This window comes from Panicum virgatum, chromosome 9K (assembly GCF_016808335.1).
Source record: "Panicum virgatum strain AP13 chromosome 9K, P.virgatum_v5, whole genome shotgun sequence".
NCBI classification, from domain to species: domain Eukaryota; kingdom Viridiplantae; phylum Streptophyta; class Magnoliopsida; order Poales; family Poaceae; genus Panicum; species Panicum virgatum.
In genome coordinates, this window is record NC_053144.1 from 53,144,074 (window position 1) to 53,162,697 (window position 18,624).

Below are 18,624 nucleotides of genomic sequence, written 5' to 3' on the forward strand. Positions count from 1 at the left end.
ACATTTGCGCAATCATGCTGCAGGTGGCATTGCAACCAGACGAGAGGATCATATCGGAGGGAAATCATTCTGCAAAAAATATCATCCGCCATGTCTGATCGACTAGCTCCTAATTAACTGTTCTATAACCCAGCTGTCATCACGCGCCATTGCCGAACTAACAAAGTCTCCGTCTTTCTCTTCTTCCTCGCCCCGTCGTTGGCGCCCCGGGGGCGTGGCCGATCGACTCCTCGCTCCCTGCTCGATTGCCATGCCCGACGACTCCAAGGTTTGTATTGATCAGCTACTCACCATTATTGCTTCAGATGAAACAAGAATGATCCATGCGGCTCTTCTGATCGCAGAAGATCGTGCTCAAGGTGGACATCGCCGGCGACGAGTGCAGGGCCACCCGCGCCATGAGCATCGTCGCCAAGTTCTGCGGTATGTTCGTGCCATGCTCATGCTAAACGTATCGTCTACGCACAATGCGCGACCAGCGCTCCGTTGGTTGGTTGCGTCGTGTACTCGCGTGTAATAAATCTGATTGTGTGGGCGGCGGCTGCAGGGGTGAAGTCGATGGCGGTGGACGGCGAGAAGGGGACGCTGACGGTGGTGGGCGCGGTGGACGTGGTGCGCGTGGCCAAGGCGCTCCGCAAGGCCGGCTTCGAGGCGCGCGTCCTCAGCGTCGGCCCGGAGAAGGCGGAGGAGAAGAAGCCCGACGAGGCCGCCGCCAAGAAGCCGGCCGACGACGAGCCCAAGAAGCCGCCGCCGTGCTGCCCGGGATGCAGCGCCTGCTGCCCGCCACCAGCTCCGGGCCCGGTGGCTCCTTTCCCCGGCGCCGTCGTGTGCTACGAGGAGCGCCCCCCGGGCAACGACTGCGCCATCCTCTGACGATGATCTCAGGCTACCGGACTAGAGGTTGCAATGCCACTCGTGCATTTTCAATTTTGATAGTTCCGTTCATCCTCAAAGATCAAAAGGCAATGTGAATCTGTGTATGATTGTATAATGCCAGGATACAAACATACGGATTATCCTCGCAAAAAAAAACGGATTAAGCTTTACTTACCTGATAATAACTCGTTTGTTGAACTTTTTTTTTTTTGTCTTGTCGCATTCGAAAGAAATCAAAAGGATTCATTAAGCGGTCCACGCTGAGTTCATCTACTAGTATTCAACTTGGGATTGGATTTGTTGCAGAAATGATGATGATCGACAGACGAGTTTAGTTCCGTAAACAAGTTGCCCAACCAATAACGTGGCGAATAGATTAATCGGCCGCCAATTGTCACCAACGAATCTCGGAGTCCATTAACAAAAAGCACCAAGACAAGCGACCAATCTGGACATCAGGCTGCCAACTCTGAACTCAGCCAATGCTGATTTCATTCAGTCCAGGTACCGCCAGCTGCTACCCTATTTCTATCTGGTTTCGGAATCGATCACCCTTGCACGAGGCGTCGTATAAAACTGGAAGTATGAACACCGCATGTCACAAATCACAACAGAATTCTGCAGGACTTACTGTTTCTCATGGTTTCGCCCTTTTTTTGTGCTGCTGAATATAGGACATGATGAACAAACTGCCCAACTAGCGCCACTCCAGTGAGTGATTCTATGTGCTCATGACTGGAATGTGAACCTGCAGCATATCTGAAGCATATTTCCATGTAGAATCCGGCAGCGAAATGCTCCTGAGAAAAATGGCCGGAGAAAGTTCGGCCGCACCATATATTCCATATTCGGGACAATACCATCACTATCTCACAGTTGATGTTGATACCTGATGCCCCTCCCGTCCCCATGAAATGGGTAATCACCACCAGATTCCTCAGATACCTTTCGTTCCTGTGTCAAACTTCTGATAGTAATAACCACTACGGTGCCACCCACCAACAGCTCCTCAAAAGCGAGGATAAGAATCTAACATAAAAGGCAAGGTGATCAGGGTATGATCAGCTGAACAACCTTGAGTGCTGAGGCGACAAACTGCCAACAAGTCCGTCAACTGCTCATAGTGCCCATTTTCTATGCTTCACTCAGCACCGAAAAGGATCTAACGTTGGCAAGCACAAACAAGCATGGTTAGAGATCAAATAGGCAAAGTAAGACAACAGATGCCACACAAGGGACCGGCACTCTGCTCTTTGATACAACCTCCAGCTCCTACACGCCACAAAACCAACTGTTTTGTAAAGCCTACAGTTTCAGATGTCGTGCATATATGCTTCACATCAATTTGCAACCCCTTGGACACTCCCCATCTTAGAAAAGAACGGCACTTCTTAGCAAAGGATAAAAAAAAGGCAAACAAAAGGCAGTAAACCCCACAACACAAAAACAAACTTTCGAAGGACACTGGAGATGTAATCTGCCCCCAAAAGAACCTTTTTTCCTAATAACAAAAGAGAAAACCTGTATACATCAATTCGGACTGGCCAAGCATGCACCGCAAATCCGAAATGTTGAAGACAGAAAAGGCACATGGATTGCCAGACGAAAATTTGAACATAGTTGAAAAATAAAGACAGCAACACATTGGTGCCTTCCCTGATTGATAATTTACTACGCTAAGTGAGGCTGCGAGGAACAGACCAGGTCATGTTTCAGCACTCATCCTGAAGATCGCCATATACGTCCTTCGAGTGAGATTACCATAACAGAAACATCATCATGGTATTTCCGGCGATCACCCTGGGGGATATCCAATAACTCGTGAAAATCCATCCCTGCATGTGTTATTCAACACCCCAAAAAAGAAAGGCTTAGTTGCCAGAGGAAGTTCTCCAATAAACACATTTTTTTTTCTTTTTGCAATCAACAGTTCAAGTTTCGAAAGTACTTCCATAATTTTACAAATGTCAAGTCCTAGACACATATATATCCTGCATTCAAAGGAAAAAAAGCAACCGAACTTGGAAATAACTAAGGTAGCATTTATTTAGATCAGAAGAGCCAGAAGGTTTTTTAAAACTCAGTTGTCAGCTACATTTTTTTAGAGTTTTAGTTGTCAGCTACATTATAGGAAAAAAGAAGAAATTTTGGAATATGACTAGATCAGGTGGCTGCATCCAAAATTCACCACTCAGAAAGATTCTGTAAAACCTCTAATGCCATTAACATTGACACAGGCTCCTGGTGCAACATATGATATTTACTATTTATAGACTCTCCTGGTGCAACATATGATATTTACTATTTATAGACTCTACTATGTGAGAAAAATCAGGATACTTTCTCAGTGCCAAACAGTTTCCCATGAATTATATCCAGAAATATCAACGAGATATTCACAAAGCATTTGCAGCCCACATGATGAATAGTTATGCTATGAGCAATGCTGCAGGAAAACTTTACTCATTCTAACATCAAGATGAAAGTAAGCTGTTAAAATATATAATATCTGACAACTAGATAGAAATATAGTATATTATTAATCAGCACAGTTCATTATACTTGAACCATAGAACCCTAATAATGTCAGCTGAATCAAATTGGTACAGGTTAAAATGTATGAAGGAAGAACTGACCATTCTTTTTGGCTGCCCGACATAGAAGTTCAGCTACAAGGTATTGCGCAGGGTCTCCTTCTGGTACATTTTCCATAAACCAGGAAACATGCGACACTACCTCATCATTGCTGAAATATTGATATAATCCATCTGAGGACAGTACAAGAAACCGATCATTTGTGCAGAGACGATGGTGAAGTACAGCAGGGTCGCAGCTGATATATGGTGAAGTTCCAACATAGTCGATGCGGAACATTTGAAGTAGTGCCTCGTTAAATTCTGGCTGCAATACGAAGAAAAAATTAAAACAATAGAACATTCTGTTGCAACAGACGAAACATAGTTTGCCACCAGAAAGTATTGAGATTATGCTATATCAATAAGATTTCCATCTGGAGATTATTAAAACAAAGAAAGAAGCACCACCACCATTATATATAAAATGTGTTCATCTTTAGTTATTTGACCGGCTGACCTGGCCTTTTCTGCCCTTTACATGGTTGGTTATCAAGGCAATAAGGGAAGGCTAAATGCCCAACCACCACCTTGAAACCTAGGCACTACAGGAGCACATGTGCTAACATCATATGAACCAGCATGTAGCAGTTTCAATGCATAATAACTAAATACAAAATACAGGATATTGCATTCTGCCAATTATTGGATATCATATGCATTGATGACTATTGCACCTTAGCTCACTCTTTTCCTTTTGGTTCTAGTACAGTAACCAAGGAAGTTGAGCCATCTACTGTTTACATTATATCAAACCACAAACAAATACATACTCATTTCCCATCATTTATCACAACAAGCACAGAAACAATTCATGGATGTGGTTCTGCCATGAGGCACATCACGCCTTATAAGAAAAGGTGAAAGGCTACTGACATGATTGTTTGACATTGTGAGGTTGTATAAACTATCAACCATAGGCACACAAGGTTCTATGAAGTTACCTTCTTTAGAAAGCCGGCACCAAATGCTCTAGTAACCTTCAACTGTCCCTTCACCCTATCATTAAAGACAGCTTGAGGATCATCAGGATGTTCTGCTTTAATCCGCAAGACTTCCTGAAAAGCATCATCACGAAACAAAATGAGACTGATGAAATAAATTCTAATCAGTAGTAACTAGTGGAATAAAGTTCAAGGTTGAATGTTAGCCAGATTAACAATGCAATTTGAAACTAAAGGTAATGATTTAGCAAGAAATGTTAAATGAGACTGGATGAACCACTGAAAGATTTGTTCATAGAAAGAATGAAGAGAATATTGAAAAAAATAGTCTTATATCTTCTTCCACTACCTAACTAAAAAAACAAAGCTGACTTCATTTAAAGGCATTTCTAGCACATGAAAGATGCTTGATGTCATTTACGTCAGGTTGTAATCAACAGCACCAATAGGGCACCCTTCCAACTAAGTACTGCAGATGTAAATACAGGATTCAAGTACATCAAAATGCACTTATAAATCTTGCGATCAGACAATATCAGGTCGCACATCAAACTAGTCAACAAGTTCTCTAGATGCTAAAACAATAATAATGTGGTCCCTGGCAGCTAAAGGGAAAAAAACACTAACACTTAAGGCTCATTTCCCTGCTGCAACATCCAGTTCAAAAAATGAATTGTGAAAGGTATGCAAAATATTACTTTTTGGATAAGTGCAAGTGCAAATTTACAAATCATTTGCCCTGAATTTAATATAGAGAAGGCACTGAATAATAGTTAACACTAGCCCTCTTGTGGTCTACAAGCTTCCATGGAAATAAACTAGTTTGTGGTCTGTAGACCTCTTGTGAAGGATGCAGCGAACAACCGTAACTTAGGTATACTAATGTTCCATTATTTATTTTAGATCTATCTGATTGAATTTGGTATATTGGACTGGAAATATTTTCAGTCACATTACATTTTTGTTCAAGGAACCTATTTGGCAACATCAGCATAGCTAAATTAGTGAGTAAGCTTGATCAATCAGCTTATGCTAGCTCGAAGGACTCAACAACTATGCATAACTCAGAAAGTCAGACTCTATCTGGATGCAGTCCAGGGCACATGTACTGATGTACACAGTGATTTGCATTTATTTACACACACAAGTTTTGAGCAAGAAGCCAGCTAGAGTCAATACATTTTAACATATGACGATGATAGGCCAAACCAGTTAGGGAAACAGATCAAGGTAGAAAGTGAGTTTGGGTCTTGTTAACAAACTGAAAGAATAGTATCTAGAAACCACAGAAGCATATATAAGAGCATCATCATGTTTATTTTCCAAATAACTTTCACGACTGCTAATTTTTAACTGAACAGAACTACTTCGCAATACCATTTAAAACAAAAAAATAGCATGATTTCGCAGTATCAAGTTAAATCTTTGGATTTGTGAAGAGGTGTAGGCTATCAAATGCCCTGCCACAAAGTCATCTCATCAGGAGACTATATATTGTGGCATCACTGTTATACAGGAATGTATAAACTAAGGAACACTGCGCAACTAGAAATTTCTAGTATATTATCTTGCCACATCCTTAAGGAAATACATAAAGATGATAAAAAGAACTGCTAAAATCTGGATAGATGAAGAACTCAAAGATCAAATATGCATAGGACAGCAGATGCCAATGAAGAGTGAAAACAACAACATATTTATTTAACAGAATCATTACCTCCTCAATACTTGTGCTATGATCACTTGACAATTGCACTGCTCTCATTTTTAACCTACATATTGAGAGTTCCTTCGCTTTTGTATTGCTGCTTAGCTGACTGTTAGGATTATGCATCGGGGACTCTTCTGATATCCTATCAAGTTCGACACGGACCAGTGACTCCCTTGACCTGTTTCGATGTCGTAAATCTCCTTTTAAGAAACTTGAGCTGTTGTACTGATCATTGTCCTGTGCCAAGATAACTCGGCTATCCCCGAGATTCATGACATACACATCCTGGTCCTTCATCAACATTACAAGGACGCATGAACCCATCAATGCAAGCTCCGGATGTCTATCGAGCTCCTTTTCCACTATTTCCATGTATGCTTCCTCCGTTGTTTCAAGTGCCCGTGACATTGCCCTCAATACAGCATCATGCTCTACTGGCCCTGACTTGCATCTTCTAATGACATCAGAAGGTTGGATAACACTTTCATCAACATGAGGTTGATCCCTGTGCCAATCATAGTTCCATGGGAAAAACTTCTTCTGCAACATTTTTTGCTTTTTGTACATCTTCCTCAACTTTGATCCAAATAAAAATCTTCTTGTAGTTTGTTTGTGAAATGATGATGATGTAGAAACTGAACACCCACTACACTCTTTGGGATCAACGCCAAGTACACTATCAGCATGTCTTGAACTTCCAAGATCTTCAGAATCATCAAAACATTCTCTTGTTGCTGCCAATGAACGCCTGGAGATATCTGCTGCATTTCTGGAGCTTCCTTCTGTAGTCCCTGCCGGCGTAATATGCAAGTTCTGCATTTTCCTTCCCTCTGGTGACGCCTTAGATACTCTTCTGTTATGATCTTCTAACAATTCCATCTCAAGTAGCTCAAAAAGACGCTTGCTCTTTCTGTTTTCTTTCAAGAATTTGGCATGTTTATCACAATAGGCACTATTCTCTGCTGTACAGCTACAGCTAATGTTTAAATCTGCACTTGATAGGCCTCTGTTCAAGTTATGAGATTCTCTACTTTGGATATCATTTGCCAGATCAGCTTCAGCTGTTTCCTCTACTATCTCATCAGCGCCCAACTCCAGACTACTCGAAACCTGTGTAGCCAAATCATTCTGCTCACTGCTGGTACAGTTTGGATGAACTTTCAAGGCACTTTCATCACAATCCTTTTCAGCTGATACATTATGTTTTTCAAAATTACCAAGTTGCTCTTGTTTCTCATTGTCAAACTGAAACTGACTTCCATCACCATGAGGAGGATCCACAGAAGCAGCAACTGGTTCACCCTCTTCATGAGTAGATATGTGATCACTCCTTTCAGAGTTTTCTTCATAAACCCAGAGCAGTCCCTCCAGTTCTTTATCAATTGCCTTGTATAGGTTGCTCATCAAAAAATCAGGTGCATCAGGGCCACTAAAACCATCATAAATTCCAATGAAAAGCCAACCTTGCTCTTCGGATAGAACAACATGAACCCTATCTTCCCCTGCCTTACCATGAGCCCACTGCAGGTTCCTTGTCACATTATACTCAGGTTCCGGCAGCCCAACTTCCAACCCGTTCTGTGAGCCTTCTGATCTGGACTTTGCATCCCTTGCCCAGGGCAGCTGAGCCATGGGATGCAACAGAAACTTATGAACCCAGCCTGGATTTTGTGAGTTCCTGCTAAATGTCCTTGACAATGCGGTTTTCATGGGTCTGCTAATCCTATGTACAAGATGTCCTAGACCAGCTTTTCTCCGACCATACGAAAGAGGTGCTGAGAAGTTGCTTCTGTTGCCACCATCAATAGGGCCTGACATGAAGGCTCCCTTGTCCAATGGCCCCGACATGAACCCGGCACCTTTGTCCAGCGGCCCGGACGCGAATCCTCTCTCCAGCGGCCCCGACAAGAAGGTGTTGAGCGGCCCTGACCCTCGCGGCACCGGCTGCAAGGGCACGGCGGCGAAGGAGGCGGTGCTCTCGAACGCTGCAGCGGGCTCCTGCACCTCGCCGGCAAGGGAGACACTGAGGTTGCCCGTCCTGGCGGAGGACGCATTAGCGCTTACCGAGGCCCCCGATATGGTCCGGAAGGTGGTCTCACCGAAGCTCCTGCTGGGCCGCTGCAGCCCGGCAGCCGCGGCGGCGGCGGCGGCCAGGTCCTCGGCGGCGTCGTGGTGGAAGGAGCCGCTGCGGGTCTCTGAGTCCATGACGCTGGAGTCGAGCGTGTAGCGCTCGGAGTTGGAGGGCGTGATCGCGGGCGAGTCGGCTGCCGCGCCCGGGCGGACGTAGCAGAAGGAGTGGCCGAGCCCTTCGTCGAGCGGCTCGAGGAAGTCGAGGTCGACGCCGGCCTTGTCGGCCGGCGCGAAGCAGCCGACGACCCGGGACGTGCTGTTGCCCATGGCCGGCGGCTCACGGTCGCCCGCGCCTCAGCACCCCGCCGGGAGAGCGCGCCCCAATGCCCGTCGCCGAGGGCCCCGGGCGCCCGGCAGCACGCGCAGGCGGACGCCGCCGCACGGCGTGACGCGGTCCCCCACCCGGTGCCCCAGTCCCCGGGCCAGCCGCCCTCGCATCTTAGGCCGCCGCCCCCCGCCTGCTCGACGAAATGCCCCGCCGCGGCATGCCACGACCCGCCGCCGCTTCCTGCTCCTCACCACCCCCAACTCCCAACCCACAACTGATCAGGAATCGAGATTGGAGTCAGAGACCGGCAGCGCCTCTCGCCTCCGCACCCCCGGCGGATCCCGAATCTGGCCGCCGGCGACCGGGGAACCGGAGCCGCCCCCGCGAGGCCGGATCGAGGAATGGGGGATCTACGCGCGCAAGCTAGGATGCCGTGGGGGCAGCCGCGGAGCCAGGTCGTGGGGTTTTGGTGCGATTTCAAATGGGGTGGGAGGGTGGTGGACTGGTGGTGGTGGGAGGAACGAGCGAACGAACTGGGGGAAAAAGGGCGGAGTTGGGAATGGAATTGTTGGACGCTGCCGCTGCGTGAGGGAAGGGGGGGAGGGAGAAGTCAGAAGTGGAGTGAGCGTGAGCCACCTTTGCTGTGCTGTGGTTGTGTCCGGAGGCGGAGTGGAGTGGAGACGGACGGGGGAGGCCGGGATGCTGGTGCTTTCCCTCGCGCAGGTCCAGGTGCTTGCTCCTGCTCCGGCACTAGCCTCAGGCCAAGCTAGGGAAGGAGGGGGGTTGCTGGTTGCTGCAGCGCGTGTTGCTTGCTCGCTCGGCTTGGCTTGGCACGCTGCTGGTCCCCCCCCCCCCCCCCCCCGGCCGCCTCCTCTACTGTCTTGGCGCTTGCTTCCGCTCCTTGTTTCCATAATTGGAGTTTTGCGTCCATGTTTTTCCTTTCTTCATTTGCAAGTTTTCCCACCACCTCGAATTGGGTTTTTGGTTTTCTTCAGTGTGAATAGATAATGAAGGAAAAAAGGGCTTTGAATGTGAGTAGCTTAGGTGGTTTCCAACGTTTGATGCTCAGTTTGTCCTAGTCCTATTTTTCATTTATACTATTTAAAATGCTTGTGGGTAGGCATATTTTTCGTTTATTCTTTATGCTAATTTCCCTTTTAAGTCTCGTTAGAAATCTACAAGATCCTGTACAGCCATCGATATTTTGCGATATTTTCATGGTTAATGACTTAGATTTGTGCACAAACCTTTCAAATGCCAGTCCATTTCATATAGCCTTTTTTTGTTTATGATTCTTTTTGGGGTCAGAGAAGCTTTTGGAGCCAACTTTTGCTTGCTTGCAAACTGAGGGCAGGTCTCTCTCTCTCTTCCCCTTTGTTTTTTCCTCCTATGGCTCTTCATTCCATTTTATTATTTTTGCTACTCTGCCAGCTTTTGTTTTCTACGACAAGTTGGTGTTTTTTTTTTTGGGGGGGGGGGGGGGGGGGCATGACAAGTTGGTGTCTCCATCCTATTGTTTTCTTGCATCGTTGGATTTGGTGGTGCTGTGAGAGTCAAACCAAAGAAAAAGAGCAGGCTGCAAGCCGGATGACCAAACGGGGACCCCTGGGCCCTGGCCTTCATCATGATCATCGCCACAAATATGGATGGACAGATGGAGAAGGGTGGACTTCCGAGGTTTTGCTTCATTCCGTGAACATTCCTAAATAGGCGTGCTACTTGCAAAATCGTGTCTACAAGTCAAACTTTTGATACAAAAACTTCTAACATTCTATGAATCTAACCGCATTGGCTTCCTACTTGTGCAAGTGTGCGTATGGATATTCTTGATTGTAATAAAGCCTCATTTGTCTTTTTTTAGGAAGGTCAACATTTATTTCTTGATAGTATCATTACGTTGAAAAATGTTTGTGTCCACTGTTCTAAAGGTGGTTTAGGGCAGGTTTGCATAGCTGTCCTACAGCCCTAACGTGCCAAGCTAAATTTTAGTAGTTCCGTAGAATTTGCCACAAATTCAGATTCCTGACGTAGCGCACCAAACCAAAATTAGTAGTTCCATGAAATATTTGGCTGACATTTAAATGCATGATGCTAATATTTTGCGAGTGAGAAATTTGGCAACGCTACTAAAGAGAGGGTGAAATTGCAGGCGCTGAATCTGCTGTCTGCACCTTGGCGTGACTCTGCCACGTTCACCAATGATGTATTGGCTTCTCACTCATTGTAACGTTTTCGGATATATATCAACATTCACAGGTTGCAAAACCGCATATTCAATTTTTATGACCAGCTTGTGTTTTTTTTGAAGGAACGGGAGGGGCAATGCCCCTACTGATTATATATTAATTACTAATAAAGAAACAAAATACAAAAAGAGATAGAGCCTGCCACAGGAGGTTCAAGAAACAAAAAACGAAACGAAAAAGATAATAAAAATTACAGCAAGGCTTCAAGACATAGCAAGTTGAGAAGAGTGCTTTGCTCTAAGCACAAACAGAGCAAATTCAACTTTGAATCTAGATCTGACCGAAATAAGAGATGCTGCAATGTTTTTAAAGATCAGATCATTTCTAGACATCCAAATGCTCCAAGTAATGATGATGATAACCTCCAAAGCAAAGGGAATATTTAGTTGATTATTGAAGTCTTCAATTATCCTAAGAGGATCATTATCATTAATCTATAAGCCTAAAATCTCCCAGCATCTCTGAGCAAAAAGACAGTCCAAGAACAGATGAAACCGAGATTCTTCAACCTGAGAAGAGCACAACACACAATTATATGAAGGCAGATCCATTCCTTTCCTTCTCAACAGGCTTCGTGTGCTTAGTCTGTCCTTTAGCAATAACCAGAAGAAGACAGTATGTTTATGCTGACAGTTGGTTTTCCTAATTCTTTTAAAGATCACATTCATATTACGATTACCAGTCAAATGATGATAGATTTCTGAGAATGAAAACTGGAATGATCCCCACAAATAAGACCAGACATTATGCTCATCACTAAAGATAGCATCTTGAAGATCTTAAGCTAGTTGTACCAACTGTTGGAAAGCCCTTTCTGAGAGAGGCAAATGAAACAAAGTATTCAAGGAGGTAGTATCAGCCGATTTCCGAAGGGAAATGTTTTTGAGTTTAGCAAAAGAGAATAGCTCAGGGAATGCCTTTCTGAGACCAGCTTGTGTATTGCCCTAAAAAAGATTAAATTGATGCGGTATGTTCGTTTGATTCCATTAGTTTTGCAAAACTTAATCGTAGCTGCAGTCCACACACGATCTCTTCCCGGTGTTTGAACTGATTTTTTTGAGGGAAAGTATGAACTGATTGGCAATGGCTACAAACCAAGCATGATAACGTTTGCAAATTTTGGGCTGCCAATAATATTTCGGTTGGACTGGCTATGGGACATAAACCGAAGACAAACCTAGGTCTGCTAGATTTATTTTTGTCTAAATGTGCCCAGATCACGAAAATAAGCAAAAAACATAGGGCATAGTCCACACGTCTTTTTGTACAAAATTAAGCATTGGAAACCACTTATCGTTGCTGCCAACATCACTTTTGATCGATCAATTTAGTTTTTTGTCCCCAAGTCAACTGAGTCACTAGGCAACTTGTTTAAACTAATTAATCTGATTTGGCGTTCACATAGAAATCATACAATCCGGCGGTGATGCGGTAGTAGTAAACTAGTAATTTCTACATGGAAAATGCGAACAAGCTCAATAAAGAAAGCTAGCAGCCTAGCACACGTCGAGAGGCAAAAGACAAATTCCCAACACGCGCATGAGACAATGATGAAGCACCAAAAGCTTTGAACATGCTCGAGTCAAAACGCAGAATCTGCTTGTCGCCAACACATCCATGTGGAATCCACACCGTGTGTTTGCATATATGGCTGAATAAGGAAAGATAGAAAAAAAATTGGTGTTAGTATCCCTGCAAAATTGAAAGAAAAGGAGCTAGGGAAAAGGGGGAGAAAAGAAAGAGAAGGAATTTGCAAACGTTCACTTAATATATATCTAATAAGCCACGCTATTATGGTCTCTAATGTGTAGATTTTTTTGTGTGCTTCCAAAAGGGAAAGCTTGCTAAAGAAATGACTAAACGAAGTTAAAAAAAATCAGCAAAGTTTGGTTTCAATCTTTGTTGAACTATAGTATATCAGATTCTTTTTTCAAATAGATGTCAGAAATTATTTTTTCATAACGATATCAGAAATTATTGTTCAAGCAAGGGGGAACACACGTACCAAAATATGATGCTTACCTTCGCAATCACGATGATGGTTACCGGTAGAAGTGAACCCCAATATCTGAACACGGCCGGGGACCTCCATGGTCCGAAGTCTGAAACGGTGAAACCCGAGCCCCAAAGTCAATGCACAGGTGCAGATGTCTGTGGCTGTGAGGCGAGGCGACCGGCGACAGCACACCCAAAGATCTTGACACGCAGGCAGGCCAGCGTGCCACGGCAGTACGCCAGCAGGGCATGCACATCCAGGCGCAGGCGCCTGCGTGCACGTAGCAACACACAGCAGGCACGCATCGGCCGCTGTGCACATAGGAGTAGTCGTGGTGGGCGGGCCCACAGGGAGACCAGCTCCACTCCACGCCACGATCCATCGTCGACAACGAACCCATCGCCCTCTCTGACTAATTAACCGACCGCATTAATAATTAATTAATTACCGTGTAGCTAGGACCAGCATCTGGCCTGGGCGTGGCCATCCCCCCGGGGCCCGACTAAACTAAGCCGGCGGTTAGTGGCCTACTCCATTGTTTAGTCAATTGATCAAGCTATCGATCAGAGAGATCAGACCTGCTATCTCCAATGAGCTACTCCTGCGTGCTAGCGGCAGCAGCAGTAAATTTCTCCGAGTTGGTGTGGACAAAACCGCGGAGTGGTTGGGGGTTTGCCATCGGCGGTCTTTGCTTTCATATATTAGAGTGGTGCTAGTATATATAGTATAAAAATAGCATCGATGTACATGGTGCGGTTGAAAGTTGAAGCCGTCTTGCTTTCATCACTAGCTACTCAATGAGACAACGACTTCATCTAGCGCAAGTAGTTTTTTTTTTTGGCCGAATGGTGGCGTACTAGTGCACTGACGACGAGCAGAGGATTTGGTATATATGGTCATACTAGCTCACGCAAGTTTTATTTTCGGCGTCTTGTGGTTTTGACCTTGACACCTCGTGACCTTAATAAAATGGAAGGTGGGGTTGTGCTAGCTAGCATAGCGTAGAAGGGAGCGGTGGTGCGGCTACTACGTGCAAGCTTAACGGCATATATTTGGATGGGCTAACACTGAGTCTATTAGCCTCATATCTCTAAAGTTTTGCCCGTCCCATTAGCACTACTATTTGTTTCGTTTTCTTTTGCGAGGATTAGCACTCCTATTCCGATGAGCTAGCGCTAAAATTTACCACCACTTGGATTCAAACGTATGTACGCACTGTATGTTCCAACTGCACGTCAGCTCGAACTAGGAGTGTACGTATATAAAACCACCGGTGAGAACACAAAGATTCCGTGCGTGGATCGACGACGATCGAGTCAGTCGCCCGTATATAGAGCGCGTAGAATCGGTGCGGGGTCGACTCGATCGGACCCACCACACCGCACCCGTGAGTACAGGACGCATATGCATCTCGGGCTGAAATAATGCAGCTCGATCGTCTCTCTGCTGCGGATCGATCCGATGGAAAGCTACCGGGCGGCCGCCGGCGATGGAGATCTGCCGGGCGAGCGGCGCGCGCATGCATGTTAGTTACCGGGCGGGCCCTGGTCGGCATAGACCTGGGCTGGAGGTAGCCAAAGCCAAGGGATGGGTCGTCGATCTCGATAGGCTGCCTGCGCCAATCAGTGCGCGGAGATTCCCGGCCGGCAGGAAATCAACGCGCGTGTGCGCGATGACCTGTCTGGAATCTGGATGGATTTGCAGCCCGCGCGCGCGCGGCTGTCTTCTTTGCATTCGCTGCTGCTTCTATAGCATTGGCCATCGGGGGATTCGGCCGGACGCCGTCCATCCGAGCGCACGTGAGAGAGAACTGCCGCGGATCGATGCTCGTCCCCGTCACATGCTGCCATGCTGCGCGCTGCGACATTATTGCAAACGCCCGTGCTGCTGTACGTACGTGTGGCACGCGTCCTGCAACCAAGACAGTCTAGCATTCCAGTAGTTTACCCATTTAATTTGTTGGCAGCGATCAACGTGTCGACGATGGTGGGGAAAAAAAATTCGGTGCAGCAGGGCTGTAAAGCGTGGCCTGTGCAGCCCTGTCTCCGATGGCAGCCATCTGTCCGTCTAGAAGATCGGACGGCGGCCTAGAGCGCCTCCTTCCCCTCGGCTCCACCGCCTAGAAATCACGGCTCCGTTGAGCCAGCTGACGCGGCTCCGCGTTTCCCTACCACCGCCGCCGTCACTCAGCAAGGATCAGCGCTGCTTCATCCATCGAGGAAAATGATTCTGCCTTCTTTTTGTGCTGCTCCCCGACTCAAGTCGAGACATCCCTTACCTCTCAAGGAAAACGAAAATCAACCTCCCTCCGTTCTTATGGAGATCAAAATGAGGCTGCTGAAGGTCCAGACTCCAGATGAGATGACGCAGGGATCCATCCTCCGCTAGCATCAAGTCATCAAACCTAACACCCAGAGCCGGCATGTGCCGCCTTGCCGCGACGATCTCAACCTGATAATTGCTGGCATTAACCCTCACTGCCGTACCGTGCGCCAGCTTCCATCTACCCAGTCATGCTGCCGTGCTCCCCAATGCTGAGCCCTGCACAGACTATGATACATGATACACCTATGTACTGGCACGGATAAAATTGACCGAGCAATGTTTTAGTGGTTTACAATGATACAATGATCAAATGTTTCATCCATACAGCTAGTGCTCTTCTCACTGATCTATTCTCTCAAACTATATTAGCAAATACCTATTCATGACAATAGGAGTGCTAACTCAAGAAGGCCTACAAAACACAACTGAATACACTGCTGTGCCCAAACTGAAAACTGAATATTACAATGTCTTACTTGATCCATTGTACACTGTGATCCCATGAAATTCTCTGTACATTGTTATTTTGCTAATGCAAATTCTTTATACAAGCACATACTTGATCATGTCAAAACAACATCTCTGTGCAATTGTCATTTGATCGATATGCTACTGCCCTGGAAGCACCGCTAGAGAAGTGACAACAGACCTCTCAAACATCTGGACCGATTCCAACCAAAGCAGCGTCTTCTAACTTGATTCGGCCTTTCTAATCAGAAGCCGATTTTTCAGCATGATCAGAAATTGAACGCCTCACCATCTTCAGGCTCCTCGAACCTGAGCGCAACGAGCTCGGGAGGCTAGCCCATCTGCTGCTGCTGACGAGAGAGCTTCGGAGGCGGAGCGCAGCAGCGACGAGGAGGCCGGCAGGCTGGGGACGTCCTGCAGTGCGAGATCGGGACCGGCCACCGGGGGAGGCCGTATCGAGCAACAATGGAGGGATCGTCCAGGACGAGGACGGGTGGCGCAGCGGACGGGCGTCAGCGGATCGCAGATGCGAACGGCGGCGGCAGTTAGGGGAAACACGGAGCCGCGTGTGTAAGCTCAGCCGAGCCGTGATTTCTAGGCAAGGAGAGGGAGGCACTCTAGGCTGCCGTCCGATCTGCTAGGCAGACAGATGGCTGGCATCGGAGACAGGGCTGCAAAGGCCACGCTTTGCAGCCCTGCTGCACCGAATTTTTTTCCCGATGGGTGAGCTATACATTCTTTCTCGATCGTATGTACAGCCCCACATGCATGTGAGTGAGGAGCCATTGCTTTATTTTGCCTTTATGTTCGTCTTTTCTTTTGGTCAATGAAGACACTACTAGATAAAAGCTGCTAGCAGCTAGTACTGCTTCGATCCGCATCGGCTCCCTTTGCTGATTCGCCGTACGCGATGGCCGATCATGAGGCCATGCAATGCAACCAAACGGTGGCTTTCTCTTGCTACTGCTACTTGTTATTACCAGCAGCGCGCGGCCGTATATATGTCCCGGCCCGGGCGGCGGGCGGGCGCCATGATGCCGGCCGGTGGTGGACGGCCGCCCAAGCGCTCCATCGGTAGCTAGCCTGACGCAGCCAGCCATCTTTAATTTTGTAGCCCCTCGCCCGCTCCCTCCCTTCTCCGGCCGGGCCCCGGCGGGGGGTAGCGTTCAACTAACCAAACCACACCACATACAGCAGATGAGCAGAGCTAGCTGCTCTCGCTTCTTTGCCGGCCGGCCGGGCGCGCTTTGCTTTGGCCTTTTCCTTTGTTTCCCATGCATCGGGATGCCGCGAAAGACGACGTCCGTCTCCGGACGATTGACCGGCCTGTCAGCGGGGAGCGGAGCAGGCGAGAGACGGGAGATCGACTACCAGAGCACTGCTGGTGTGCCACAGGATGATGGGGCCGTGTGCAACCACCGCCAACCATACAGAATTTTCGTTTTGAACCCACAAAGCAAAGCAGGGAACAAGGCAGGCGGGCGGGCGGGGGGATGTTAGGAGTCGATCGGGTTATTGGCAGTCAAATCAATAACTATTTTTTATTCTAAAATATTTTTTTTTGTTTCCGAACAATTTTTTTGTATTGCTAGAACAATAAAAAATTTGTTCAGGGACAAAATAAATTTGTTCTAGAATAAATTTGATTATGATCAGTTTGTTGGATCAGTTTAAGTCTAACAACATAAAATTTTTAGTGGGTGATAGGTCTGCTGCTGGGGTCACCCGCGTGACCCCAGAGGGGGGGTGGGGCTAATAAAAAACGAAATGTGAGTAGCAGAATCCCAATAAAAAAAATAAATGTGACTTGTAATATGTTGTCGCGTGGGCATCTGGATGCAGTTTTAGCCCATTAATAGCAGTTCAAGAGGCTAGGAGAAGCAGCCCATTCAACATACTACAATAGCAGAAGCAGCCCACTGAAGAGAAGTAATTCGAACCCAGAGTCCATTAAACGCACAATCCGGCCCATTCAGAACGATTTGCTTTCATTCTTCCATTTCGACCCCTATTTAAACGCACATTAATCAATAGTACAACATATGATGGCAAGAACCGACAGGAGAGCTGCCCAGGGGATGACTAGAAAGGTCATAGGAACTGTACAAAGGCCACTGGTCATCTTAGCACTAGCGATGAATGATAGACAACAGAGGTCCAGTTTGAATCCAAATGCTAATGGATAAAAATGCTAAACTTTACACTAGTCATCCAAACGGGAGTGCTAATATGGTGAGCTAAACTTTAGCCAATACAAGACTCAAAAAGTTTATCATGTGTATGAGTGCTAATATATGCCAATTAAAGTTTAGCACTCAACTTTATTAGCCCATCCAAACAGATCTATATAGTCTTTTTTTAGATTATACAATACAACTCCGACACTCATAACGCACGTACACTCACCCATATAAAGGCACGTACGAAAACTCAAGTAATGTCGCTGTCAGTGTAATGGGAATGGGGTTCCCATAACCCCGGACAAAAACATGATTAGGTGGCGGATGGTCCAACAGCCCACGACAACGGCCGGTTCGGGCTTAGGCCCGAGCCATCAGCCCACGAGACCGTACGCCCACGGAGACGGGCCGGGGCTCGGCAGCTGCGGGCGGCCCGGGGTAGGTCCTTTTCCTTCCCCACGAAGATATCTGGTCGAATCTCTAAACGGGTGTTCCCCAGAATCCTTGTTAGCGGTACTCACCCACCGTCAGTCGCCTACCACTGAAAGCATAACACCGTTAAATTCTAGAATATTCACTCTTAAGGAAAAATCGAACATAAGATCTGAGTTACTACCGAGACTTTTGTAACTAGATTACAAGCCCTTTTGCATATATCGTATCCTTACTATAATTCTTGTGGGATTCAAATATATTGTGTCCCCTGTTGACTCTGTTCGACTGGTATGATAAATCGGTCGAATTCGGCTGATTCAATAGTATTCTGTAAGGGAGAATAAGCTGAAAGCACGCGTTGCTTCTGGTGCTGCTGTGACGACAACTTTATGAGCTCATATATCGCATCTGT

At 46.5% G+C, this 18,624-nt stretch overlaps 2 protein-coding genes across 2 annotated transcripts; one reads left to right on the plus strand and one right to left on the minus strand.

Moving 5' to 3' along the window:
* The first annotated feature begins 250 nt into the window (after positions 1 to 250).
* On the plus strand, positions 251 to 1,116 carry LOC120648119 (heavy metal-associated isoprenylated plant protein 2-like). The gene is made up of 3 exons (XM_039924874.1): positions 251 to 268; positions 345 to 423; positions 548 to 1,116. The coding sequence occupies exons 1-3, from the start codon at positions 251 to 253 to the stop codon at positions 871 to 873; spliced, it is 423 nt and encodes a 140-aa protein (XP_039780808.1). The 3' UTR covers positions 874 to 1,116.
* A 1,187-nt stretch (positions 1,117 to 2,303) lies between these two features.
* Positions 2,304 to 9,351, minus strand: LOC120652236 (protein phosphatase 2C 32-like). The gene is made up of 4 exons (XM_039930002.1): positions 6,171 to 9,351; positions 4,454 to 4,567; positions 3,513 to 3,777; positions 2,304 to 2,711 (listed from the first exon to the last, which is right to left on the minus strand). Exons 1-4 carry the CDS (start codon positions 8,559 to 8,561, stop codon positions 2,596 to 2,598), a joined length of 2,886 nt encoding a protein of 961 aa, XP_039785936.1. The 5' UTR covers positions 8,562 to 9,351; the 3' UTR covers positions 2,304 to 2,595.
* Between the last annotated feature and the right edge of the window lie 9,273 nt (positions 9,352 to 18,624).